The sequence below is a fragment of the Arabidopsis lyrata genome, assembly GCF_000004255.2.
Source record: "Arabidopsis lyrata subsp. lyrata unplaced genomic scaffold ARALYscaffold_1, whole genome shotgun sequence".
Lineage (NCBI taxonomy): Eukaryota > Viridiplantae > Streptophyta > Magnoliopsida > Brassicales > Brassicaceae > Arabidopsis > Arabidopsis lyrata.
Genome location: NW_003302555.1, coordinates 24376026 through 24402818, shown reverse-complemented (window position 1 = coordinate 24402818; position 26793 = coordinate 24376026). Strand labels below are relative to the sequence as shown.

Genomic DNA, 26793 nt, shown 5'->3' with positions numbered 1-26793 from the left:
CAATCAATCACAAAAACAATTCATTATGTGGTTAAAAAGCTCAACAATTCTGAAACTATAAAAAGTTTATGGATAATTGTAAAAACCTTAAGAAATATCAGGGGTCAAAAGTAAATTAAGATGTTATAATTTGAATATAAAAAATAAAATAAAAAAGTGTATTTGACCGGAAAAAAGTAGAAAAATACAAAATACAAATAGCTTAGGACCGGCACGTATATTACCTGAGTCTCGTTCTTCTCTCTCTCTCTTCGTTTTTTCACAAACCGTCTCTATCTCTCTCGAGTCTCTTGCTTCTTCTCTCTTCTCGCTAGATCGATCACTGAGATTCGACGAACCCTTGTTTGATTTCTGGAATTTTGAGATCGTGGTGCTTCCCTCTTTTTAATGTTGAATCGGTTCGTTTCTCGGATCTCGATGATCCTCGATTTTCTCAACCAAACTTGAACAAAACCTTTCCATTTTTCGCTCCGAGCTTAATTTCTTGTCGCCGCCATGTTCGAAGCTCATGTAAGCCGTTTTCTATGTGTTAATTTTGGGGATTGGGATGTGTTCTTTACCGGTTATTTCTCTGGTGTTCTAGTTTTAGAAGTTATGTGTTTGGTTTAGTTCGATGTCGTGATTCTGGGTGATTGATTAGCTTGTCTCCTCGTATAGGAATGTGTTGGAATTATCTATGGATTGTTAATTTTGTTAGCATCTGTGAGAGCAGCAATGGTAGCTGTTACTGGAGAAGTAATTAGTTGAATAGAAATGAGGAACATAACAATTTTTGCAATTGTAGTGATATGTTCAGCTGGAAATCTTTGCTCTTAGGTAGAGTTTTTTTTTTTTTTTTAAGTGAGTTTCATGTCTACCTTAAGTAATTGAATGACGTATCTAATAATTGCGACTCGGTATTCAGGTTCTGCATCTGCTTCGGAGGTATTTGGGTGAATATGTGCATGGACTCTCGACAGAGGCTCTGAGAATTAGTGTCTGGAAAGGTTGGATTTTTTATTTATGGTAAAATTTTTATATAGATGTATCTTGGGTGTATTGAAAATTTGTGTGTGCAAAGACCAATCATGATTTATGAAAAGTGACGACATATATAGAGATGTAATCCCTTGGCTGTTGTTTTTGATGTTGGGTTTTCTTGCTTTTTAGGTGATGTTGTTCTTAAAGATTTGAAGTTAAAGGCGGAAGCTCTCAATTCACTGAAACTTCCAGTAGCTGTCAAATCTGGTTTTGTTGGAACCATCACTTTGAAGGTAACTCTTTTTTCTCAAGGTGGAATTTTGATGATTTTCCTCAAGATCACTGTTCCTGTTCTGTACGCTTGATAGATGAAGCATATTTCTTCTTTCTCAAAAGTTTGCCTACTTGAGTTGTCGAGAACTTTATGCTGGATTGGTAATCCTTGCCAGAGTTACTTGCAGCGTCTTTCTTCACATACTAATTCCGATCTATGTAGAAGCTATTTGAGGATTTAGAGAGCGGAAAAATCACTTTGTGATTACATAGCTAAAAATGCTTACGTGACCAGAACTGTTTGCATGTGTGATACTTATGTAATGATATATAATATCAGTGTTGGAAATTGATTTCATTTTAGATTATGAAGAACATGTTGGTTGTTATATTGATCAGAGTGGAAAAGTTTAGGTCATTGTTTATGAATTCTGGGGTACAAAGTTACATGTTTAATTGGATAATGCGTGGACGATAAAATTGAAATATGTATGCATGTGATTCTGTTTGTTGCATATATTGAAGCTTTTGGTACGAAGTCAAATGTCACGGAGATTGCAAGTCAGGGTGATACCCTGATTTCTGAACTTGGACTTGTATTTAATGCAGCAAACGCTACTTTTGTCAGGAAACTCCTGTAATTATGGCTAGGTATCAAATCTAAAATTTGAACGTGACTCATACAAACCTTTGTTTCAGGTCCCTTGGAAAAGTTTAGGGAAAGAGCCAGTCATTGTTCTGATTGATCGTGTTTTCGTTCTTGCTTATCCTGCCCCTGATGACCGAACACTTAAGGTATTCTGTTGGAATTATTGTTTATGTCTGCTTGTCTCGCCTTTAAGCTTTTCACTTTGGTTGATACTGAATTTACTTACACTAATTACATACCAGGAGGAAGACAGGGAAAAGCTTCTAGAAACCAAGCTTCAGCAGATCGAGGTACTTTGTATTTCTGGCTGATGGAGCTTCATGGATACTTCTATATATACTGTTACATGAAACTTAGGTTTTCATTTTCATCTACAAAGTTTAATGTTATTCTGAGTTATCAATCTCGTTTCTGTTACATATAGGAAGCAGAAACAGCAACTCTTGAAGCAAGGGCAAAATCTAAGCTGGGAAGTGTACGTCTCTAAACTTGATAACTTACTTTTTGGTTATCTTCTTATTTTCTTTTTAGGGGGGTATCTGTTTGTGTGACGCTGGAACTTTCCTAATCTGATTAGAGGATAACTTATGATCTTTTTCGAAGGATATATGCACTCCTTGCTAACTACTAGATAAATTAACTCTCATACGCTAAGCATTTTATAACTAATCTTTTATGGTTGGTTCTTTTCAGCCTCCACAAGGGAATTCATGGCTAGGTTCAATTATTGCTACAATTATTGGTAATCTGAAAGTATCCATCAGCAATGTACATATTAGATACGAGGATTCTACCAGGTTTGTGGCTGTTTGCCTTTTTGTTTCTGTTTTCCCTTCTGATTTTGTGGCCGTATCTAGCTATTGTGCTCGCTTTTACTGTCTTTGTTGTTGGTGTTTATTAGAGACTACTCAGAAATACTTGCTAGCTTTTTTCTTATTTCAACAATATTTGCTCTAGTAATCCAGGGCACCCCTTTGCTGCGGGCATCACCTTGGCCAAGCTCGCAGCTGTTACAATGGATGAAGAAGGAAATGAGACCTTTGACACAAGTGGCGCTTTGGATAAACTGCGTAAGGTGAACTTTTTATTTCTTTTCTTAATTGGGCGAAGTAGTTGAAAGTTGACAAAAAGCATCGTGTTTCAAAGTAGATGTGTGTTTGGACTATAAACAGCTATGATTCCGTTGGGAAGTTGGAGTTCTCTTGTGGTTCATAATTGGAAAACAAATCTAGTCTTCCCAGTTCTTAAGATACTGTATCCCATTTTCTGGTCTCTTCATCTATGAAGTTCAAGGGCTCTTCTCTCAGAGGTTTCAAAAACAATAAAAACATTGATTGGGCTTTTAAAATGAATGTTTATATGCTTTTTCCTGCCAGAAACGATATGGATAAACGGCGTAGCAGTTTTAGAAATACTTCTAGGCTCTTATACCAGAATTCTTTGGAGTTTAAACAACTCTTATATATCTTTGTTTTTCTTTCTTTCCAATTACTTATTTTCTCTACTGTTTTGTTTCCCTTTTCTTTTGCTGTGTTCGTTTTTGAATGCTAGTTACAGTTTAAGCTAATGAATGATATGCTGAGATTTCAACTGACATATACTTTCTTACGAGGTCTATTGATTGAATATCTGAAGTGTGATGTATGATGATGATGCTACTTATTGACTTGAACCAAAAATTTATTTTACACATGGTTTCTGTAACAGTCGTTGCAGCTTGAAAGGCTTGCTCTGTATCATGATTCTAATAGCTTTCCCTGGGAAATAGAGAAGCAATGGGACAATATTACTCCTGAGGAATGGGTTGAGGTTTGTTCATACATACTTTTTTCTTGGTGATTATGTTGTGTTTTTTTTTTTGCCTGGTCATATTAGTCAAATGAAATGTTATGTATCTAACTTTTGACTGTCTTCCTTCAGATATTTGAAGATGGCATAAAGGAGCAGACCGAGCATAAAATAAAGTCAAAATGGGCCTTGAATCGTCACTATCTATTGTCTCCTATCAATGGATCTCTTAAATATCACCGGTTAGGAAATCAGGAGAGAAATAATCCGGATATTCCATTTGAAAGGGCATCAGTTATCCTTAATGATGTTAACGTGACTATCTCAGAGGTACCACTTAAAGTACTTGATATAGTTGGTTCTGGTTTTTTTGGGAGTGTTCCTCATTTTCCGTCAGGGTTAGCCGTAAATTTTTCTTGTGGGTTCTAATCTCTTCTTTCTGTATTCCAACTTTCTGAGACCCAATAGGTCAACGTAGCATCTGCTTCACGCTTTCTTTTTTTTCTTGAGGTGGTAAACTTAACTCTCTTGTATTTTGTCTTTCCCATTTTTCTTAACAGGAGCAATATCACGATTGGATAAAGCTAGTCGAAGTTGTTTCCAGATACAAAACATATATAGAGATTTCACATTTAAGGCCTATGGTTCCTGTTTCAGAGGCTCCACGTTTGTGGTGGCGGTTTGCTGCTCAAGCTAGTTTGCAACAAAAGAGATTATGGTACACGTTTGTTTCATTTTACTCTCTCTCATGTAGGATTTCACTGACATAATAGGAAAAGACACAGCATTTATTTGGTAAAGTTGTTTGGTTTTTACTCTTGCGTAGTTTTGAGCATCTTCTGGTAAAGCATGACTGCACTTGATCTGTGGAATAAATTTATATTTTGATCTGAGTTTTGCATATGTTCACCCCATTTCAGCTATCGATTTTCCTGGGATAGCATTCACCATCTTTGCCAGTTACGTCGGCGCTATATTCAGCTGTATGCCAATTTTCTGCAGCAGTCATCAGATGCTAATTACCCAGAGATGAGAGAAATCGAAAAGGACCTTGATTCCAAAGTGATTCTTTTGTGGAGGTAATAATCAAATCCCAACATTTCAAGCGGAAAGCATGTGGTTTCTTAATATGATCAAATCCCACCTTCTGATGCATACTATTGGGATTCCATCCTGCTGACTCTTTATCTCTGAATTTATTTGAGAAGTTCACGTGACCATGGTTTAGATTCTATTATACTGTAGAAGATTCCACTCTTAGACACCTGCCTTATATTTTCCTAGTGGTTAAGTTAGCTGTTGCCTATGTTAGGGGTAGTTAAGCTCGCATCTATGTCATGATGAAGTTTGTTTGGTAGTGCCCTTTTATGATTGGGTACGTTTGTGATCTTTGTCAGGCGTATAATTAAGAAAAATTTCCCGTTCAGATGCTATTCTACCTTAGTAACATAATTTGACTCATTCTTCAAGTAATGCTCAAACTTGGTGAATGACATACTAGCTGATATCTAATTATCAAATCATTGGGTTTGCTTGGTTTGGAATGCCTTGTAGACTGATGGCCCCTATTACCACAGCAATAATTTATGTGCTGGAGGTCCAAGCCCTGCATTGATGAAAAATTACAGAAGGATTTTATCATACCACTTCTAATCTTATCATACCACTTTTTGCTCATAAGAAGTTCAAGCTCAGCCATACGTCCTTTCTATTTTCATTGAGATTCTCAAAGTCATTGTTCTGTCTATGTGATTTTTTCTCTTTCGGACTTATCTTATCATTTATTATGTTGTATTTGCGTGAAAGGTTGCTTGCACATGCAAAGGTAGAATCTGTAAAGTCAAAAGAAGCTGCTGAGCAGAGAAAGCTGAAAAAGGGTGGTTGGTTCTCATTCAACTGGTCAGTGGAGTTTGCTGCTTCCTTCTAAATACATTTTCTTGCTTTTTTGGCTGTTCAGTTTTTGTTTCCTGTCGCAGTCATGAATGCAACATCACAGGTGGAAACCATTTTATTTTTCTAACTTTTGTGGCTACCATATCCATGAAGGCGGACAGAAGCTGAAGATAACCCTGAGGTAGATAGTGTGGCTGGCGGATCAAAATTGATGGAGGAAGGATTGACTAAAGATGAATGGAAGGCCATAAATAAGTTACTGAGTCATCAGCCAGATGAAGAGATGAATTTGTATTCAGGAAAAGACATGCAGAATATGACTCACTTTCTTGTAACGGTATCAATTGGTCAAGGTGCGGCTAGGATTGTTGATATAAATCAGACTGAGGTGCTGTGTGGTAGGTTTGAGCAGCTCGATGTGACGACCAAGTTCAGACATCGAAGTACTCAGTGTGATGTATCACTGAGGTTCTATGGCTTATCTGCACCAGAAGGTTCCCTAGCGCAGGTTTGTTTCCAACTTTCACCATATAAACAGGGTCAGCAGTCTCTTTGATAAGATAACATGCCTGCCTAATAAAATGAAGTTTGACCTTCCCCCTTCCCTCTCTGTTTCATGCTGGCTTTGCAGAGTGTATCCAGTGAGAGAAAGACCAATGCCTTGATGGCTAGTTTTGTGAACGCACCAATTGGAGAGAACATTGATTGGAGGCTATCAGCCACGATATCCCCTTGTCATGCTACGGTAATCTCTTCATATATTATATGTATACTCTTGAAACATGGACGTTTACGATCTGCCTAATATTTACATACTTTAAGATTCGTCCAGAGTCTAGCAGCTTCTATTTATTATCTAGTTGGTGGCATTGAATAAAGTGCATGGTTTCCTGAAATGGGGGATTGTCAATTGTCTAGACCTTAGAGAGTGTTTTTGGAATTCAAATCTCCTGCTTCCCTTTTGGAAATTATGAAGGGAGAAGGTTAAATGTTGTTAAATTTCTTTGAAATTAACAATTACTTGTAACTTTTATGGTCCTATGTTTTTCTAAGTTGGGAAATTCAGTTGTATATAGTTAGAGACAAATAAAGTCTATCTAGTATGGAAGTTTAACACCAACTACGAAAGTTTTAATGTTACCAAATCCAGCTGCTACCAAGGGATCACTAACACTCATTCAGAATAGAGAAATTGTTTTTCGGATTAGATAACTTGGTGCGTGGGAATAGGAAGAGTCTGAAATACGTAGTCACATACCAAGATTGTTGGATCATCTAGAATATTTGAATTGACTTATGTTATTTCATTTTATTCTGTCTTGATAATTTTCTGCGTAATAGTTCCACCTTGCCCCCTATTTATTTTGTTCTTTTGTCTTTCTATCTGATACCACTGCTTTGAGCACAATTGGAGGTTTTACATATTTGCAGATATGGACTGAAAGTTATGACCGTGTATTAGAGTTTGTGAAGCGAAGTAATGCAGTTAGCCCTACTGTTGCGCTGGAAACTGCTGCTGTGCTTCAGGTACTGGTGTAATGCTTAGTGGCAATTTTCCTACTCTTACCCTGTTTCTTACATAGATTTTTTGCTTCTATTGTCATGGTGATAATAAGACATGTATGATCCTTCGAGGTTGAACATTCATAGATTTATGTATGTTTATTTTCCTGCATACGTACCATAGCATTTAATTTTATTTGCACCGCTAATTACAGATGAAACTAGAGGAAGTCACTCGACGGGCTCAAGAGCAACTTCAAATAGTGTTGGAGGAGCAAAGCAGGTTAGAACAGTTTAACTGGGCTTTATATATCCTTCTTTTTGTCTTTGTCCATATGATCAGAGTTGGACCATTTGGTAGTGACTAAAGTGGAATGTTTGTTGCATGGAACAATCTTCTGTCCCTGTAGTCTGTTGGAAATTAGATCTAATTATTTATCATTGTTTACAAGTAGCATCACCAGTTTTCCTTTATACTTTGCCTTTGGTTTCTCAGATTTGCTCTCGACATTGATCTTGATGCTCCAAAGGTGAGAATTCCTTTGAGGGCTTCAGGATCGAACAAGTGCAGTAGCCATTTCCTATTGGATTTTGGTAATTTTACTTTAACCACCATGGTAAGTTTCTAGACTAGCCCTTTGAGTTTACTAGTGATTTTTTTCTGTTTTCTTATATTTCTTGTACAATTGCAGGATACTCGGTCTGAGGAGCAAAGGCAAAACTTATATTCCCGGTTCTGCATTTCGGGAAGAGATATTGCTGCTTTCTTTACAGACTGTGGATCTGACAACCAAGGTTGCAGTTTAGTCATGGAAGATTTCACTAATCAGCCAATTCTGTCTCCCATTCTAGAGAAAGCGGACAACGTTTATTCTCTTATTGATAGGTGTGGAATGGCAGTTATTGTTGATCAGGTATTACCTTGCGTGATATTTTATTTTTAAGAGTCAAGTGCTACAACGAGGCATTTCTACTTGACATGGATCTATTTCTTGTTGAAGATCAAAGTACCTCACCCAAGTTACCCATCCACTAGAATTTCGATCCAAGTGCCAAATATTGGTGTTCATTTCTCTCCAACAAGATATATGAGGATCATGCAATTGTTCGACATCTTGTATGGTGCTATGAAAACCTACAGTCAAGCTCCTGTTGATCACATGCCAGATGGGATCCAACCTTGGAGTCCTACAGATCTTGCTAGTGATGCTAGAATCTTAGTTTGGAAGGTATGCGTTATAATATATAAGTACTTTATAAGCTTGGTTGATCTGTATTAGCTTTGATTTTTGATTTTTACGGAATCTACTTTTTTCAGGGAATTGGCAACTCTGTTGCTACATGGCAATCTTGTCGCCTTGTTCTATCTGGTTTATATCTGTATACATTTGAATCAGAGAAGTCACTTGATTATCAACGTTATTTATGGTTTGTGCTAGTTTTATTCATTATTTTCTTATGTACTTTCTTTCTCTCTTTTTATTTTTTTAAGTTCTTTTTTCTACTACAAAGGCTTTTGCATGTGTTAAGACGTTTAAAATATAAAGTTTCTATGTGCAGCATGGCTGGTAGGCAAGTATTCGAGGTTCCACCCGCAAATATTGGTGGTTCTCCATACTGTCTTGCTGTCGGTATAAGGGGAACAGACCTTAAAAAAGTACGCTAAGCTTCTTTATTGTAAATAATAGGAGTCAGATTAGAACCGAAAATTCTGTAAGTTGACCAGGGAATACAATATACGCTCTTGGTGACTTGGGTATGCTTGCTAAATTATGGAATTGGTATCTACCTGAACAATAAGATGGTTGATAGTGTTATGAGTCTCTGGATCTTACTTTTGTTGAAGTTGCTTTCGATGTTATAATGGAGAAAAAAAGCCAGCTCACCATATTCCTTTACAACCTTGCTTTGTTTGTGGTATTTTCATTTCTGTTTATCTGATGGATCTTATGCATTCTTCAGGCCCTGGAATCTTCTAGCACATGGATCATAGAATTTCAGGGGGAGGAGAAGGCAGCTTGGCTGAGAGGACTGGTCCAAGCCACCTATCAAGCTTCTGTATGTCTATAAAATCTCCTTTCTTCTTTTCTCTGGGCTTTTACTGCAATGGTCGTTTTTCGCTTAATGCTGAAAATCTTTTCCTTTTGTAGGCTCCTTTGTCGGGGGATGTACTTGGTCAAACGAGTGATGGTGACGGTGACTTCCATGAACCTCAGACCAGGAATCTGAAAGCTGCTGATCTTGTTATTACTGGTTCTTTGGTTGAGACGAAGTTGTACTTGTATGGAAAGGTTAGCTGTAATCAGCTTTCTACATGTTTTTATAAGCGGGCTAATTTATGCCATGCCGTATTGATTAGGAACGTTCGTAGGTTATTGACAAACCATTGAGATTCTGTGAAAGCAAGTTCTCCTGTTTTTTACTTGACTTTTTAAATCCTATATATCCCGCAGATCAAGGATGAATGTGATGAGCAGGTTAAAGAGGTTCTGCTTCTTAAAGTTCTTGCTTCCGGAGGAAAGGTTTGTGTTTGCTGGACATATTTCATTGCGTTAAGTTTTGAGGTAGTGAGTTATATGCTTGTGTTTTGTGTCGCGGGTACTAAGGAGAGAAGGGGTAAAGGACAAGGCCTGTTGGGTGTGCAAAACTTAGACAATCTAACCTCATGAAATTTGGGTTCTGGTTAAAGTGATATCAGTTCATTAAGCCTGGCTAAGCTATTGATGATGAGATAAAAACTACCAACAGACCCACAGTATTGTTGACTAAGGATTAGTAAATGATAAGTTCTTAGTGTATTGTTTGCTAAATCATGTTGCATATCTTAGTGCACCACTTTTCTAGATTTCCTTTGCTTAGGTTTTGCCTTTCTTCCACTTATAGGGTTCCCTTTCCTGATATGTCTTGTAATCTTTTCATAAGCTGTTTTTATTTCCTTGTGTAAGTTCTATACAACAGACTAGTTTGATAGAGGCAGATTTGTGTTTGCTTTGCAGGTGCACGTGATAAGTTCCGAGAGTGGCTTAACTGTTAGGACAAAGTTGCACTCTCTGAAAATAAAAGATGAACTCCAGCAGCAGCAGTCAGGAAGTGCTCAGTATTTGGCTTACTCGGTCCTGAAGAACGAAGATATACAAGACTCATTAGGAACATGTGATTCTTTCGACAAGGAGATGCCTGTAGGACATGCAGATGATGAAGATGCCTACACAGATGCTTTGCCAGAGTTTCTGTCACCTACAGAACCAGGTACTCCGGATATGGATATGATTCAATGCAGCATGATGATGGACTCCGATGAACATGTGGGACTCGAGGATACTGAAGGAGGGTTTCATGAAAAAGATACATCTCAGGGGAAAAGTCTTTGCGATGAGGTATTTTATGAGGTGCAAGGTGGTGAATTTTCTGATTTTGTGTCAGTTGTTTTCTTGACCAGGAGCTCCAGTTCCCACGATTATAATGGAATTGACACACAGGTATGTAGTGAAAGACCATCGGAAGACATCTTACTGCTAAACATATTTCTTATCAGCTTCACTAAGTTCTTTTTGAAATCAATTCCAGATGAGCATTCGCATGTCAAAACTGGAGTTCTTTTGCAGCAGACCAACTGTTGTTGCTCTTATTGGTTTTGGATTTGATTTGAGCACTGCATCATATATCGAAAATGATAAAGATGCCAACACTTTGGTACCTGAGAAATCTGATAGTGAGAAAGATACAAATGATGAAAGTGGACGCATTGAAGGCTTACTTGGATATGGCAAGGATCGTGTAGTGTTTTACCTGAACATGAATGTTGATAATGTGACTGTGTTTCTCAACAAGGAGGATGGCTCTCAGCTTGCGATGTTTGTGCAGGAACGATTTGTGTTGGACATTAAGGTAAGATATTTTGGCCTGGGGCATCTTATTTGACGTATTTAATTTTCTTATAATAATTTTCTCTTAATATTAGCCCTATGCAGCAGTACAAGAAAATCATATTTGTTCATGATAATTTTGTAATTGGGTTTCCAAAAGTTGAATTTGTAGTTGGGTTTCCAAAAGTTGGCTAAATTTGTTTATTTTTCAAGGTTCACCCGAGCTCTCTTTCAATAGAAGGGACTCTGGGAAATTTTAAACTCTGTGACAAGTCGTTAGACTCTGGAAACTGTTGGAGTTGGCTCTGTGACATACGAGATCCTGGTGTGGAGTCTCTTATCAAGGTATTGAATATTATATAAAAATTTCTGACGGTTTTATTCCTGTTTCTGTGATATTGTTGATTCTTGTTTGATGTGGTTGTGAATCTGCTTGATTCTTGTTTTACACTGCAGTTCAAATTCAGTTCATATAGTGCTGGAGATGACGACTATGAAGGATATGATTATAGCTTATCTGGTAAACTATCGGCTGTTCGCATTGTATTTCTCTACAGATTTGTTCAAGAGGTACCATGATCACTGAGCCTGCCTCTTACCTAATTGATTTGAAATGCAACCGAAACTTATACAAATGCTCTTCTTTGGACATCATTTTGTTGTGGAACAACCCAATGAAATGGTTTTCAGGTTACAGCATATTTCATGGGACTTGCTACTCCTCATTCTGAAGAAGTCATTAAACTTGTTGACAAAGTTGGAGGCTTTGAGTGGCTAATCCAGAAAGATGAAATGGATGGTGCTACTGCGGTGAAACTGGACCTTTCGTTAGACACTCCAATAATTGTTGTCCCTAGAGATTCTCTGAGCAAGGAGTAAGTAGAAATAGAGTGTGGTAATTATTAATATGTGCTATCCTATCAAATATCTATTAGGTTTAGGATAACACATAACTTTTCATGGTTCTCTAGCGCTTTTGACACCTTGGTATATCAATTATCACAGTGTTTACTTGACATCAAAATAGTTTACGCAGATTCTGGCCTTTCGGCTGTAGGTCTAAAGACTCTGAAAGCTTGAGGCCTGCAACATGTTGTTACTTTTTTTTTTTAGCTGAATCTCCAAAAGATTTACTTTTTCTCTGAGTCTTGGCACAATCTCAACGCATTTCTATTTCCTGCAGTTACATTCAACTTGAACTTGGTCAGCTGGAGGTATCAAATGAAATAAGTTGGCATGGGTGTCCGGAGAAAGATCACAGTGCTGTACGTGTAGATGTTCTTCATGCGAAGGTACATATATATTACGAAAAGTATGGAACACTTGTATTTATTGTGAGGAATGAAAACTCTTTAGCCTGATGATTATTTCTATTGGTTTTTGTTGTAAAGATTCTTGGACTAAATATGTCAGTAGGCATAAATGGTTCAATTGGTAAACCAATGATACGTGAAGGCCAGGGATTGGACATTTTTGTCCGGCGCAGCCTAAGAGATGTTTTTAAGAAAGTCCCAACACTTTCGGTTGAGGTTAAGGTACAAGTCTAATTCTCTATATTTTGACGTTCTTAAATATTTGCTTTTGGTGTGAAGTTTTTTTTTTTTTTGGTCTTTGATTCTTCATATTGCTAGGCTAGGGATGACTATACTTATAAACATTATTATCTTAAAAGGATCGCCTTGCTATGGAATAATCACAAATTTAAATTTTATATTAATTGCCTTTTAGGCAAGCGTATTATTGGGAGTCATCTTTCAGTGTCTTTTTTTTTTTTTGTTTATTATCCCTAAATACTATGGATAAACTTGTTACCTTATCCTAACTACTGGTATCAGCAGTCACTTCTTAGGACTAATTATTTTCTTAATATTTGCGGTGCAGATTGATTTCTTGCATGCTGTGATGTCTGACAAAGAATATGATATTATTGTAAGTTGCACATCCATGAATTTGTTTGAGGAGCCAAAGCTACCTCCAGATTTCCGTGGTAGCAGTGCTGGTCCCAAAGCTAAAATGCGTCTACTGGCTGACAAAGTCAACTTGAATAGTCAGATGATAATGTCACGTACAGTTACCATACTGGCTGTTGATATCAGTTATGCTCTTCTCGAGTTACGTAATAGTGTTAATGAAGAGTCACCATTAGCTCATGTTGCGGTACGTGCTTCTGAGCCTAATTCTTCTATTTCCTCGTACATTTTGTCATCTAGGAACTATACCAGATATCTAAGATACCAAATTTTCATTCACAGCTTGAAGGATTATGGGTATCCTACAGGATGACGTCACTATCTGAGACAGATTTGTATGTGTCAGTTCCTAAAGTTTCTGTTCTTGATATTCGGCCTAACACAAAGCCTGAAATGCGACTGATGCTTGGCTCATCGGTCGATGCTTCCAAGCAAGCTTCTTCTGAATCTTTTCCCTTTTCCCTTAATAAGGGAAGCTTTAAGCGAGTCAACTCTAGGGCTGTTCTTGATTTTGATGCACCATGTTCAACGATGTTGTTGATGGATTATAGATGGCGAGCATCCTCTCAGTCATGTGTTTTGCGGGTGCAACAACCTCGTATCCTTGCTGTTCCTGACTTCCTTCTTGCAGTTGGTGAATTTTTTGTTCCAGCTTTGCGTGCAATAACAGGAAGAGATGAAACATTAGATCCAACAAATGATCCAATCACCAGAAGTAGTGGCATAGTTCTCTCTGAACCTCTCTATAAACAGACAGAAGATGTTGTGCACTTGTCCCCACGTAGACAGTTAGTTGCAGATTCACTGGGCATTGATGAGTATATCTATGACGGATGCGGAAAGGTAATCTCGTTGAGTGAGCAAGGAGAGAAGGATTTAAACGTAGGAAGATTAGAACCCATCATAATCGTTGGGCATGGAAAGAAGTTGCGCTTCGTCAATGTGAAAATTAAGGTTGAGACTCTTCTCTCTTTTAAACAATTTAATATTTAATACATACTTACGTAATTTGCATAGTCACTGAGCTTGCTCAGAGTAAATTTCTATACATTTGCTAAGCACTTATAGCGAGAAGAGGAGAAGGAACTTTCTTGTTGTAATCATTGCTCCACACTCCCCTTTTTCCAAGATTCTTGATTTATGCTAGCTGCTTGTTTTCTGTTTTTTCTTTTATGCATGTGGCAGAATGGATCGCTTCTGAGCAAGTGCATTTACTTGAGTAATGATAGTAGCTGTTTATTTTCTCCGGAAGATGGTGTTGACATCTCAATGTTAGAAAATGCCTCATCTAATCCGGAGAATGTGCTTAGCAATGCGCACAAATCATCAGATGTTTTAGACACTTGTCAATATGATTCGAAGTCTGGTCAGAGTTTTACCTTTGAAGCTCAGGTAGGTTTACTTCTTTTTTTTGTTTTTCACGGGTTTATTTAAGTTTTGATTGCCTACTTTATGTTTATTTTTTATCTTCTTTGATACATGGTTTCTCTTTACTTATTACCTTACTTTTTGAGTCGTTACTCCTTGATTTTGGTGTACCATTCTTTTTCTCTTTTGACTCATAATTTGGTTATACAGAGGTCTCTTCCTAAACTTTCTTTGAGTAATCTACCACAAATTCTGGATTCCAGGCCTATCTGATTAAGGAAACCAAATATTCTTGTTTTGCTGTATTTGTCAAATTCATAGCTTGTTTTTGTGCAGGTTGTTTCTCCTGAGTTCACATTCTTTGATGGTACAAAATCATCTCTGGATGACTCCTCTGCTGTAGAAAAGCTTTTGCGAGTGAAATTGGATTTTAATTTTATGTAAGTGCAGCGTTCTCTAAACCACTGTATCAGTGATTTATCTATCCACATTTTTTCATACATGACAGTTCTGGACAGTTAGGTCTGAGCGTAACAATCAAATATTTCCGCAGACACAAATATGATTGCTTGATTACTTTATCTATATGCCTGTATAAAGAAAGGATTGTACTAAAATAACCTCCCATCTGACCACCACTACATCCTGCTCGTGACATTGAAAATCAGCTTTTTCTAAACTAGTTGCGTAATGGATCTTAAGTTTCATGTTTCAATGTTAATGTAATTTTGCTCTTGTTTCAACAGGTATGCCTCAAAAGAAAATGACATATGGGTTCGAGCCTTGCTAAAGAACCTGGTTGTTGAAACTGGGTCTGGTCTTATCATTCTTGATCCAGTCGATATCTCTGGGGGATATACTTCTGTCAAAGAGAAAACAAATATGTCCTTAACCTCCACTGACATATACATGCACCTTTCTTTGAGTGCTCTTTCTCTCCTACTGAATCTGCAGAGCCAAGTAACTGGAGCTTTACAATCTGGAAATGCTATTCCTTTAGCTTCATGCACCAACTTTGACAGGATTTGGGTTTCACCAAAAGGTATGACATTAGTTAAGTTATGTGGCACGGTTTAACCTTAAAGCTGTCTGATTTTTTGGTCATCATGTTCCATCTACTTAAGCAACTGTCTCAGACAATTATACTGTTGATTATAAAGAATATTTGTTCTATATCCTTTACATTGATTATTTCGTTTTGGGGATGGTGAGCAGAAAATGGACCTAGGAACAACCTCACAATTTGGAGGCCGCAGGCTCCTTCCAACTATGTCATATTGGGAGACTGTGTGACGTCAAGGTAATATATAACAAGTTACTCATCTGGTTGCATGTATATCTCATTGTTATGTATCTTTTGCTTTAATTTTTTCATCCCTACAACAAAGCTTACAATGGTTATAGTCCTTTTATTTGTATATTCACAAAAAAAGTTCTTAAGGGTCAAAAAAAACCTTTTGTTTCATCATGACTTATCTATTCAGACTCATTAATAGCTTTGAACTGCGTCCAGAAAATTTATATTACCATTTCCGTAACAGAGACTAGCAAGCTCTTGTTATATTAGAGTTGTTAGCTTAACGGGTAATTGGGTGTAACATGTTGGTGCCAGTGCTTACAATTGTTTAACAAGAGTTTGGTTCAGTGTACAGATGTTTTCTTCTTCTAGAAGTTAAAGCTACATTATATCATTAATTTCTTAAAAATTTTCTTACAGGGCAATTCCTCCTACACAAGCTGTAATGGCAGTAAGTAATACATATGGGCGTGTGAGGAAGCCGATTGGGTTTAATCGTATTGGCCTATTCTCTATTATTCAAGGTTTAGAAGGGGCTAATGTTCATCATTCCCATGATAGCAATGAGTGTTCCCTCTGGATGCCTGTAGCTCCTGTAGGGTACACTGCTATGGGTTGTGTTGCAAATATAGGAAGTGTGCCACCACCTGATCACATTGTTTATTGTCTAAGGTCTGACCTTGTATCTTCCAGCAGTTTCTCTGAGTGCATATACACCGTTCCCTCCAGTTCATTATTTGAGTCTGGGTTCAGCATTTGGCGTGCTGATAATGTTCTTGGATCATTCTATGCTCACACTTCAACTGCAGCTCCTTCCAAAAAATATAGCTCTGGCCTCAGTCATTGTCTTCTTTGGAATCCCCTTCAGTCGAAGACATCTTCATCCTCTGACCCATCATTGAGAAGTGGGTCCCGGAGCGAGCAAACAAGTGATCAGACTGGAAGTTCATCAGGATGGGACATTCTCAGGTCAATTTCGAAGGCAACTAGTTATCATGTTTCAACTCCTAATTTTGAGAGAATCTGGTGGGACAAAGGTGGTGATCTTCGTAGACCTGTCTCAATATGGAGGCCTATTTCACGTCCTGGTTTTGCAATATTGGGTGATAGCATAACTGAAGGGTTAGTAAATATTTAACTTTTACTTTGTCTTTATATTAGCTACCGTGAAAGGACTGTTTTTTTATACAAATGTTGTATAATCTTTGAGTTTTTCTTCAAATTAGATTGGAGCCACCTGCTCTGGGAATACTCTTCAAAGCAGATGACTCTGAGATTGCTGCAAAACCTGTGCAGTTCAATAAAGTCGCACATATTGTGGGGAAAGGTTTCGATGAAGTTTTCTGCTGGTTTCCTGTTGCACCTCCTGGTTATGTTTCTCTAGGATGTGTTCTCTCTAAATTTGATGAGGCGCCTCATGTCGATTCGTTTTGTTGTCCAAGGATTGATCTTGTTAACCAGGCCAACATTTATGAAGCTTCTCTCACGAGATCTTCAAGTTCAAAGTCTTCTCAACTCTGGAGCATTTGGAAAGTTGACAATCAGGTTGGACAACCCATTTAACTTTTGATGCTGTGTCTCTTTTCTTTAAAGGCTCCCAATAGTTATCATTGAATTGTAGGACCTTCTGTTTCTGTGAAATAGCTACTATCCATCTTTAGCTTAACTACCCACATAGTGAAAAGTATTTTCCAATCTTGATAGCTACTGATACCTTGTGTAGGCATGTACTTTTCTTGCACGTTCTGATCTTAAAAGGCCTCCAAGTCGAATGGCTTTCGCTGTTGGAGAATCTGTAAAGCCGAAGACACAGGAAAATGTAAATGCAGAAATTAAGCTGAGATGCTTCTCCCTGACACTTCTAGATGGATTACATGGAATGGTATGTTATATGGTTAAAGTTATTAGCCAATTTTTTTAAACCTAGTGTTTACATCTTGATCCTATTCTGAATTCTTCCAGATGACTCCTCTCTTTGACACAACTGTCACCAATATCAAGCTAGCAACTCATGGTCGTCCTGAGGCCATGAATGCAGTACTCATTTCCTCAATTGCTGCTTCAACATTTAATACGCAGTTGGAAGCGTGGGAGCCGCTTCTGGAGCCATTTGATGGAATATTCAAGTAAAGACAATATTGTTTTTTATTTATGTTGCGACTTAACTAGAAAATAAAACGTAGTATTTGAAATAATATTTTGATTGCTCACTTTCACGTTGTAGGTTGGAAACATATGATACTGCTTTGAACCAATCTTCAAAGCCAGGAAAACGGCTGCGAATTGCTGCTACTAACATTTTGAACATAAATGTTAGTGCTGCAAACCTTGAAACTCTTGGCGATGCCGTTGTTTCCTGGAGAAGGCAATTAGAACTTGAAGAAAGAGCGGCCAAAATGAAAGAAGTACAGTATTCTTTTTTCTTTTTCCGTCAGTGTATAAATTTTCATAATGTGTTACTTACTAATCTGCTCTGGTGCAGGAATCAGCTGTCTCTCGTGAGAGTGGGGATCTTTCAGCTTTTTCAGCTCTTGACGAAGATGATTTTCAGACGATTGTGGTAGAGAATAAACTCGGCCGTGACATTTATCTGAAAAAGCTGGAGGAGAACTCAGATGTAGTTGTGAAATTGTGTCACGACGAAAACACTTCTGTCTGGGTTCCCCCTCCAAGGTTCTCCAATAGGTTAAATGTTGCAGACAGTTCTAGAGAAGCACGCAATTACATGACTGTACAGATTCTTCAGGCTAAGGTTTCTATACAAGTATTTTAGCATCATTTGAAATACTTACAGTGGACTGTTAGAAATTTGTATGGTTAAGATGACACCTTCACTTTTTTGTTCAGGGTTTGCATATCATTGATGATGGTAACAGTCACAGTTTCTTTTGCACCCTACGCCTTGTTGTTGATAGTCAGGGTGCAGAACCACAAAAGCTTTTTCCTCAAAGTGCTAGGACAAAGTGTGTCAAGCCTTCCACTACAATTGTCAACGACTTGATGGAGTGCTCTTCCAAGTGGAATGAACTTTTTATTTTTGAAATTCCACGGAAGGTAGTTCATAAGGAAATAGTTTGCTTCCTTTATTCATATTCTCTGTTTCTTCAAATATGCGGTATACATAAGCGATTAAGCCTTGTTGCTATCCCAATAATACATTATGATTTAGATGCTTAGTGGTACAAGTTAGATTGGTATGTCTGTCTACAATATTCCTTTCTAAACTGGTAACAGTTGTCATGATTTTGGAACTTATCTCATATGAGTATCTTTTTTTTTTCTTTTCTATTTGTTTAATTGTTATAGGGAGTTGCCAGATTGGAGGTTGAGGTAACAAACCTTGCTGCTAAAGCTGGAAAAGGTTCAATCCTTTTACTTCTTAGACTCTTTTCTTTGACATGTTCAACTATTCCTTATGTGTGTAATTTTGTTCCTTTTGAGATTGAATTGGCATTTTTTATTTTTCATTGAGTCCTTGGATTGTTCGCACCTGATTCGTGAATAAAATATGACTTGACATTTTTCCAAGAGTTCACAATGAGTCGAGATTTTACAAATGTTACATGATAGTTAGCTATTGACTATTACAGGGGAGGTCGTCGGGTCACTTTCGTTTCCTGTTGGACATGGGGAAAGTACGCTTAGAAAGGTAGCTTCAGTAAGGATGCTACATCAATCAAGTGATGCGGAGAATATAAGTTCGTATACGCTTCAGAGAAAGGTTAGCTGTTTTTCATTTATTCTAGGGTTTGTTAACGTATCTCAAGATTTTATAACATGCATTCTCAATTCTCCATTTTATCATGAAATAAAGAATGCTGAAGATAAACATGACAACGGGTGCTTGCTTATCTCAACATCTTACTTTGAGAAGACTACAATCCCCAACACACTAAGAAATATGGAAAGTAAGGATTTTGTTGACGGAGACACGGGTTTCTGGATTGGGGTTCGCCCTGATGACTCATGGCATAGCATTCGCTCGCTGCTTCCACTCTGTATTGCTCCGAAATCACTACAAAATGATTTTATTGCAATGGAAGTTTCTATGAGAAATGGGAGAAAGCACGCAACATTCAGATGTTTAGCTACAGTTGTAAATGATTCAGATGTCAATTTAGAGATATCTATATCTTCCGATCAGAATGTCTCTTCTGGAGTAAGCAATCATAATGCTGTGATTGCCTCTAGATCTTCATATGTTTTACCATGGGGATGTTTATCAAAGGATAATGAACAGTGCCTGCATGTCCGGCCAAAGGTTGAAAACCCTCATCATTCTTATGCATGGGGTTGTTGCGTCGCAGTGAGTTCTGGTTGCGGAAAAGATCAACCATTTGTTGATCAAGGTTTGCTGACTCGGCAGAATACAATCAAGCAAAGCAGCAGGGCATCTGCATTTTTTTTGAAATTAAACCAGCTTGAGAAGAAGGATATGCTTTTCTGCTGCCAGCCTTCTACTGGGAGTAAGCCATTATGGCTCAGTGTAGGAGCAGATGCGTCAGTTCTTCATACAGACCTCAATACACCAGTTTATGATTGGAAAATTTCTATTAGTTCTCCTTTGAAGCTAGAAAATAGACTTCCTTGTCCTGTCAAATTCACAGTGTGGGAAAAGACAAAAGAAGGCACATATCTCGAGAGACAACATGGTGTAGTATCCTCAAGGAAGAGTGCTCATGTATATTCAGCAGATATTCAGAGACCTGTATATCTTACGTTAGCTGTCCATGGCGGCTGGGCTTTGGAAAAGGTTGGCCTTTATATTCTGCAGAAGAAACTACCTACACTTGAGAACATTACTGAGTTTCAGTTTGCTTTTGTAGGATCCTATTCCTGTTTTAGATATATCTTCAAACGACAGCGTGTCATCCTTTTGGTTCGTCCATCAACAGAGCAAAAGGTTTGTAACTCTTTTCTTTAGCGCTCAGTTTTTCCGGAATTGTTAGTCTTTTATCTCTGCTTATTACCCAGTTATTTGATTATATACATATTTATTGTTTAAATTGAATATATGCTTGTTAAGAATTGGGGTTAAGGTTATGGCTCTGACCATGGATGGGTCGTGAAAAGTTATCTGTATCAGTATCTCTTTTCACCTAAGCAGTATCCCTAGGAAAATCTTGTCTAGCTGAACATTATATATTGACGGAACCTAGTATGTTGAGAGTTATCAAATGAAGATTTTTCTTTCTTTTACATAACCTAATACCATATTCCATGTAATGATTTTTTTTTCCAACTCTTTTATTGGAGTTTCAGGAGATTGCGTGTAAGTATAGAACGTGATGTGGGAGAAACAGGGGCTGCACCAAAGACTATAAGGTTCTTTGTCCCATACTGGATTACAAATGATTCCTATCTTCCTCTAAGCTATAGAGTGGTGGAGATTGAACCTTCAGAAAATGTGGAAGCTGGCTCCCCCTGTCTGACTAGGGCTTCCAAATCTTTTAAGAAAAATCCTGTTTTTTCGATGGAGAGAAGACACCAGAAGAAAAATGTCCGAGTGCTAGAGTGTATTGAGGATACTAGTCCTATGCCTAGTATGCTTTCTCCACAAGAATCAGCTGGCCGGAGTGGCGTTGTGCTGTTTCCGTCTCAGAAGGATTCTTATGTCTCCCCACGAATTGGTATTGCTGTCGCAGCTCGGGATTCTGATAGTTACAGTCCTGGAATTTCTCTCCTTGAGCTTGAGAAGAAGGTGACTAGCTACAGCTTAAATGATATTCTGAAAACTAATGGCTTGAAATTTTCTTGGGCTGTGTTTAATTTCTTTAACCATTTCCAACTCATTTTTGTATGAAAGATTTCCCTCCTAGTCCTGGCTGAGTCACCATTTTCTTTAGTTGGTTGGGTGACCTGGCAATATTTGTTCCTTGTATTAACCACAAATCCTATTCCAGGAACGCATAGATGTGACCTGGCAATATTTGTTCCTTGTATTAACCACAAATCCTATTCCAGGAACGCATAGATGTAAAGGCATTCTGCAAGGACGCCTCATACTACATGCTCTCGGCAGTATTAAATATGACATCTGACAGAACAAAGGTCAGATATCACTGTTTTATTTTTCTCATTGTTCTAGCACATTAATGTTAATCACCTGTCTGAAATCAAATGTGTGCTCTTGCAAAGTGTTCTTGTTGCTGTTAATTTACGCTATTTGGTTGTGGAGACTCCTAACGATATACATACAAGACTTTGTTTAGCCTCCGCTTTATATCTCCTGTTTCTGTGAAAAGTATACATGCGGTTGCTATATATTAGGTTATTATCCGTTATATCAAGTTGATTTAGAGGCAGATCAATGCTTACTATTAACTTGATGCTTAGCATTTCTGGGGTCAGAATATCAAGTTAAACTTGGTATTATCCGACTCTCAATTTAACATAAGATGACAATATTGTTTTCAGGTTATTCATCTCCAACCACACACCTTATTTATCAACAGGGTGGGCGTGAGCATCTGTCTTCAACAGTGCGATTGTCAGACAGAAGAATGGATTCATCCTTCTGATCCTCCGAAACTCTTTGGATGGCAGTCTTCCACCCGGCTTGAGTTACTGAAAGTATGTTTAATACCTTCATATTCTGTAACTTTTTTTTAATGATGATTAATGTGCTTACGGCGGATGGACACTTTCAGTTACGAGTGAAGGGATGTAGATGGAGCACGCCATTCAGTGTCTTTAGCGAAGGTACAATGCGTGTCCCTGTTGCAAAAGAAGATGGGACTGATCAATTGCAGCTAAGAGTACAAGTCAGAAGCGGGACAAAAAACTCACGTTATGAAGTTATCTTCAGGCCAAACTCTATCTCTGGCCCTTACAGGTAAACATACATGCTTCAGTTATCTACCTGACTTTACTGTACTGTCTTTGCTTGGATTTATTTAGATGGTAGATTTTCCAACTGCTTGAGCATGTTTGCATTTAAGATTAATTAAATTTCTGCAACATATGTTTTTCAAAAACTGTTATAATTTTGGTGAATAATCTCGTTCGTGGAAGAACCTCATGACTTCATTTTTATACAATGATGCATCATGTTAGCTGAATCCAAATGTGTATTCCCTCTCCTATAATTATGTCTTTTCATACATATTTTTTGTACTCACTAAAATGTGAATCAACTCTCCTAGGATCGAGAACCGTTCCATGTTTCTTCCTATTCGCTATCGCCAAGTGGAAGGTGTCAGCGAGTCTTGGCAATTTCTTCCTCCTAACGCGGCTGCTTCGTTTTATTGGGAAGATCTTGGTAGACGACATCTATTTGAACTTCTTGTTGATGGAAACGATCCTTCTAAATCAGAAAAGTTCGATATTGATAAGATAGGTGATTATCCACCACGAAGTGAAAATGGACCTACCAGACCCATACGAGTTACTATTTTAAAGGAAGACAAAAAGAATATTGTCAGAATCAGTGACTGGATGCCAGCAATTGAGCCTACGTCAAGCATAAGCAGAAGACTTCCAGCATCATCTCTATCAGAATTATCTGGAAATGAGTCTCAGCAATCTCATCTTTTGGCCTCAGAAGATTCTGAGTTTCATGTTATTGTTGAGCTTGCTGAACTTGGAATCTCCGTAATCGACCATGCTCCTGAGGAAATACTGTACATGTCAGTGCAAAACCTCTTTGTGGCATATTCAACCGGATTGGGCTCTGGACTTAGCAGGTGAGTTTATCAGGTTCTTAAGGTGTAGCTCTAATTTACTAATGTAAGGGCCATCATATATCACCAATTCTCCATACTGATTTTCTATGTAATTCGATAAGTTTGGATACTGTCTCTGTGCATTCATTAGTGTGAAAAGTTCCAAACATCTAGGATGCAGAAAAGGATTTGCTTGAGACTTGCAGGGAAAAACATTTGCTAAGATCATGAATTGCCATTTGCGCTTATCAGATTCTGTTGGCAGCTATACAAACCAAGCACACTGGGCTATCGCTAAACGCTTATTGTTTTACAGGTTCAAACTAAGGATGCAAGGAATACAAGTTGATAACCAATTGCCATTGGCTCCAATGCCAGTTCTTTTCAGACCACAGAGAACTGGAGATAAAGCTGATTACATTTTGAAGTTTTCTGTTACTTTGCAATCAAATGCTGGCCTCGATCTCCGTGTCTACCCGTATATAGGTTTCCAAGTAAGTTTTTACAGTTTCTGTTTTCGACCTGAACAATTCTTTATTGCATTTAAAATTTTGCTCACATTGTTATATCTCTGTAATAGGGACGTGAAAATACTGCCTTTCTGATAAACATTCATGAACCTATTATCTGGCGCATTCATGAGATGATCCAGCAAGCCAACTTGAGTAGACTATCCGATCCTAAGTCGACGGCTGTATCAGTTGATCCATTCATTCAAATCGGGTATGTACGGGATTTTCTTGCTATATATATATATATATGCTGTTTACGGAATGAATCTTCCATTCACAAGACGTAATATTGGTTACACCCCTCCAAAAATGCAGACTTCTTAACTTCTCGGAAGTTAGATTTAAAGTATCCATGGCGATGTCCCCCAGTCAAAGGCCGAGGGGAGTGCTTGGATTTTGGTCATCCCTGATGACTGCTCTTGGGAATACAGAAAACATGCCAGTAAGTATTCCAGAGTAATTCATTGGTTTATGTCCTTTAGTTTTTAGTTGGTACTCAGTAGGACACCAATTAAAGTCGACAAGTTTTGTAGTTTATAGAATTTGATTTGTCAATGTACTACTTGCTACACTTTCAGTTCAACCCAGTATGTATTTTTCGTTTTTTCTAATTCTTCTTATCTTCAAATAGGTACGCATAAGTGAGAGATTTCATGAGAACATATCCATGCGCCAAAGTACTATGATCAATAGTGCTATTAGGAACGTAAAGAAAGACCTCCTTGGCCAGCCTCTTCAGTTGCTCTCAGGTGTGGATATTCTTGGCAATGCAAGCAGCGCGCTTGGACATATGAGTCAAGGCATAGCTGCATTATCAATGGATAAAAAATTTATCCAAAGTCGACAGAAACAGGTTTCTTCATGGCTTTGTTTTTTTTTCTCTTAATACTTGAATTTTTTCATGGCTTCTGTTACTAAACAAATGTATGGGCTTGCTACAGTGTTTCTTTCCTGTGCTCCATTTTATTAGTACACGCTCATGTGTTTCTTGTATTTGGCAGGAGAACAAAGGTGTTGAGGACTTTGGCGATATTATCAGAGAAGGAGGTGGAGCTCTAGCGAAAGGCCTGTTTAGAGGAGTCACAGGCATATTGACAAAGCCGCTCGAAGGTGCAAAGTCTTCTGGTGTCGAAGGCTTTGTCTCTGGGTTTGGGAAAGGAATCATTGGTGCTGCTGCCCAGCCTGTGAGCGGAGTTCTGGATCTTCTGTCGAAGACTACCGAAGGTGCAAATGCCATGAGGATGAAGATAGCAGCTGCCATCACCTCAGATGAACAACTTCTTCGCCGGAGACTTCCAAGAGCTGTTGGTGCTGATAGCTTGCTTCGTCCTTACAATGATTACAGAGCACAGGGGCAGGTACAATTTGTACCCATAATAAATTTGTTCAAATTTGTATTTCCTGCCCTTGCACTAGCGTCTTGCTCTTGGTTAGCTGATGAGGAATGGATTTACTGCTGATAATATATTGGTTTGGTTTACCTAGCATATGATTATTCTTATACAAAAATTCAATCCTCCAATATTTTGCATTTGCAGGTCATATTGCAGTTGGCAGAATCTGGATCATTCCTGGGCCAGGTTGATCTGTTTAAAGTACGCGGAAAGTTTGCATTAACAGATGCCTACGAAAGTCATTTCATCCTACCAAAAGGAAAAGTTCTGATGATCACACATCGAAGAGTGATATTGCTACAAGTGAGTTAGACAAAACCTTTTTGCTCTCTATATATATGCATAAGGTTTAATTGGTATAGTGTTCGTCTCCTGTACCTATCCAAGAAATTCTATTGAAATTTGCAATGTTTTAATGTTTCTAGCAACCTTCCAACATAATGGGTCAAAGAAAGTTTATTCCGGCAAAAGATGCGTGTTCTATACAGTGGGATATTCTATGGAATGATCTGGTAACCATGGAACTGACTGACGGGAAAAAAGACCAACCTAACTCTCCACCTTCGCGGCTTATTCTCTATCTGAAAGCAAAGCCACATGACCCGAAGGAACAATTCCGTGTTGTCAAATGCATTCCCAACACCAAGCAGGCCTTTGATGTTTACTCAGCCATCGATCAAGCCATTAACTTGTATGGGCAGAATGCTTTAAAGGTGAGAAGAGCTCTTTATTTCACTTTGAATTACATAGTGACACCCTTGTAATAATCGGGCCCTAACATGTTATAAGTGATAGTTACAGTGGTGGAAATTAGATGCCAAACAAAAAAACAAATTAATATAATGATTTAATTATTGTATTCGTTTTAGGGAATGGTGAAAAACAAAGTGACGAGGCCATATTCCCCAATTTCTGAGAGTTCTTGGGCTGAAGGAGCTTCTCAACAAATGCCAGCTTCAGTTACACCATCTTCAACCTTTGGCACTAGCCCTACGACCAGCTCAAGTTAAAGCTTGAAGAAGCTTTCTCAATCTTTGAGCTCTCTCACCTTCCAATGTCCCCTCTCAGTCTCCCCGGTAAAGGCTCTTTCCTCTTGTCCATTTGCTTGAACAAAGCTTTGCTTTTTTGTTTTTTTGCTTAAGTATCTAAACGCAACGGGTTAATGGCTAGATAATCTCTGGTGTTTTGTATTCACTGACCAATCTCTGAACGTAACAAAAACACAAATGTCAGTTATAGTTTGGTACTGCTATAGTTTCATGGTTTTAGCATCCGGCTTTTGCGTTTACGGAAAGCGGGAGTGGTAGCATTTTGAGTCTGATATCTGATTAGACATACTTTTGTTCTCAGGTGGGCGAGACGAACACATAGCTTTAGCGAAAAAGGACATTTCATTTTGTTCAAAATTTTCTGGTGTAGGTTTTTTGGTAATCATATCGTAGAAGAAATATAAGTGTGTATATAAATTATAAACGTCTGCAAATCGGGTACTGTACAGACTTCTCCTACATTAGACTCGTTGTACCACATCACATGTATACGGGCTCTCTCTCCTACCATATATAATTCTATTTATTTTTTTAACATATATTTCCAGATGCCAAAATAGTCCAGTTTGGAACCAACCAATAGTATAATCACAGAATTCTGATAGTT

The 26793-nt window shown here is 38.0% G+C and overlaps 1 protein-coding gene across 3 annotated transcripts; it reads left to right on the top strand.

Moving 5' to 3' along the window:
* The first annotated feature begins 232 nt into the window (after positions 1-232).
* On the top strand, positions 233-26725 carry LOC9330156. 3 transcript variants are annotated; one of them, XM_021012703.1, is made up of 63 exons: positions 233-510; positions 905-986; positions 1150-1253; positions 1933-2028; positions 2125-2172; positions 2307-2357; positions 2576-2679; positions 2840-2957; positions 3590-3691; positions 3803-4000; positions 4231-4388; positions 4591-4749; positions 5477-5569; positions 5717-6071; positions 6195-6308; positions 6995-7090; positions 7282-7349; positions 7563-7683; positions 7759-7980; positions 8068-8295; positions 8385-8494; positions 8627-8723; positions 9029-9124; positions 9217-9357; positions 9520-9588; positions 10063-10545; positions 10634-10954; positions 11146-11277; positions 11389-11502; positions 11623-11807; positions 12116-12224; positions 12324-12467; positions 12814-13089; positions 13185-13856; positions 14088-14294; positions 14607-14710; positions 15017-15312; positions 15486-15570; positions 15988-16689; positions 16794-17112; positions 17291-17449; positions 17530-17693; positions 17792-17972; positions 18050-18319; positions 18415-18621; positions 18874-18928; positions 19158-19288; positions 19382-20320; positions 20394-20470; positions 20830-21268; positions 21532-21618; positions 21985-22140; positions 22218-22402; positions 22713-23252; positions 23548-23725; positions 23812-23954; positions 24059-24185; positions 24375-24596; positions 24745-25101; positions 25282-25440; positions 25563-25850; positions 26007-26213; positions 26488-26725. In XM_021012703.1, exons 1-62 carry the CDS (start codon positions 496-498, stop codon positions 26145-26147), a joined length of 12399 nt encoding a protein of 4132 aa, XP_020868362.1. In that variant the 5' UTR covers positions 233-495; the 3' UTR covers positions 26148-26213; positions 26488-26725. The 3 variants fall into 3 exon arrangements, with proteins under 3 accessions (XP_020868362.1, XP_020868363.1, XP_020868364.1); XM_021012704.1 differs by having other exon boundaries at positions 26007-26215; positions 26491-26725; XM_021012705.1 differs by lacking the exons at positions 233-510; positions 905-986; positions 1150-1253; positions 1933-2028; positions 2125-2172 and having other exon boundaries at positions 2848-2957.
* The last annotated feature ends 68 nt before the right edge of the window (positions 26726-26793 follow it).

Bases quoted from the DNA above. Each gene is read 5' to 3' on its own strand.
- LOC9330156 (XM_021012703.1), top strand. The intron at 7,684-7,758 runs GTAAGTTTCTAG...GTACAATTGCAG, and splicing joins ATTTTACTTTAACCACCATG to GATACTCGGTCTGAGGAGCA. The intron at 25,851-26,006 runs GTGAGAAGAGCT...TATTCGTTTTAG, and splicing joins ATGGGCAGAATGCTTTAAAG to GGAATGGTGAAAAACAAAGT.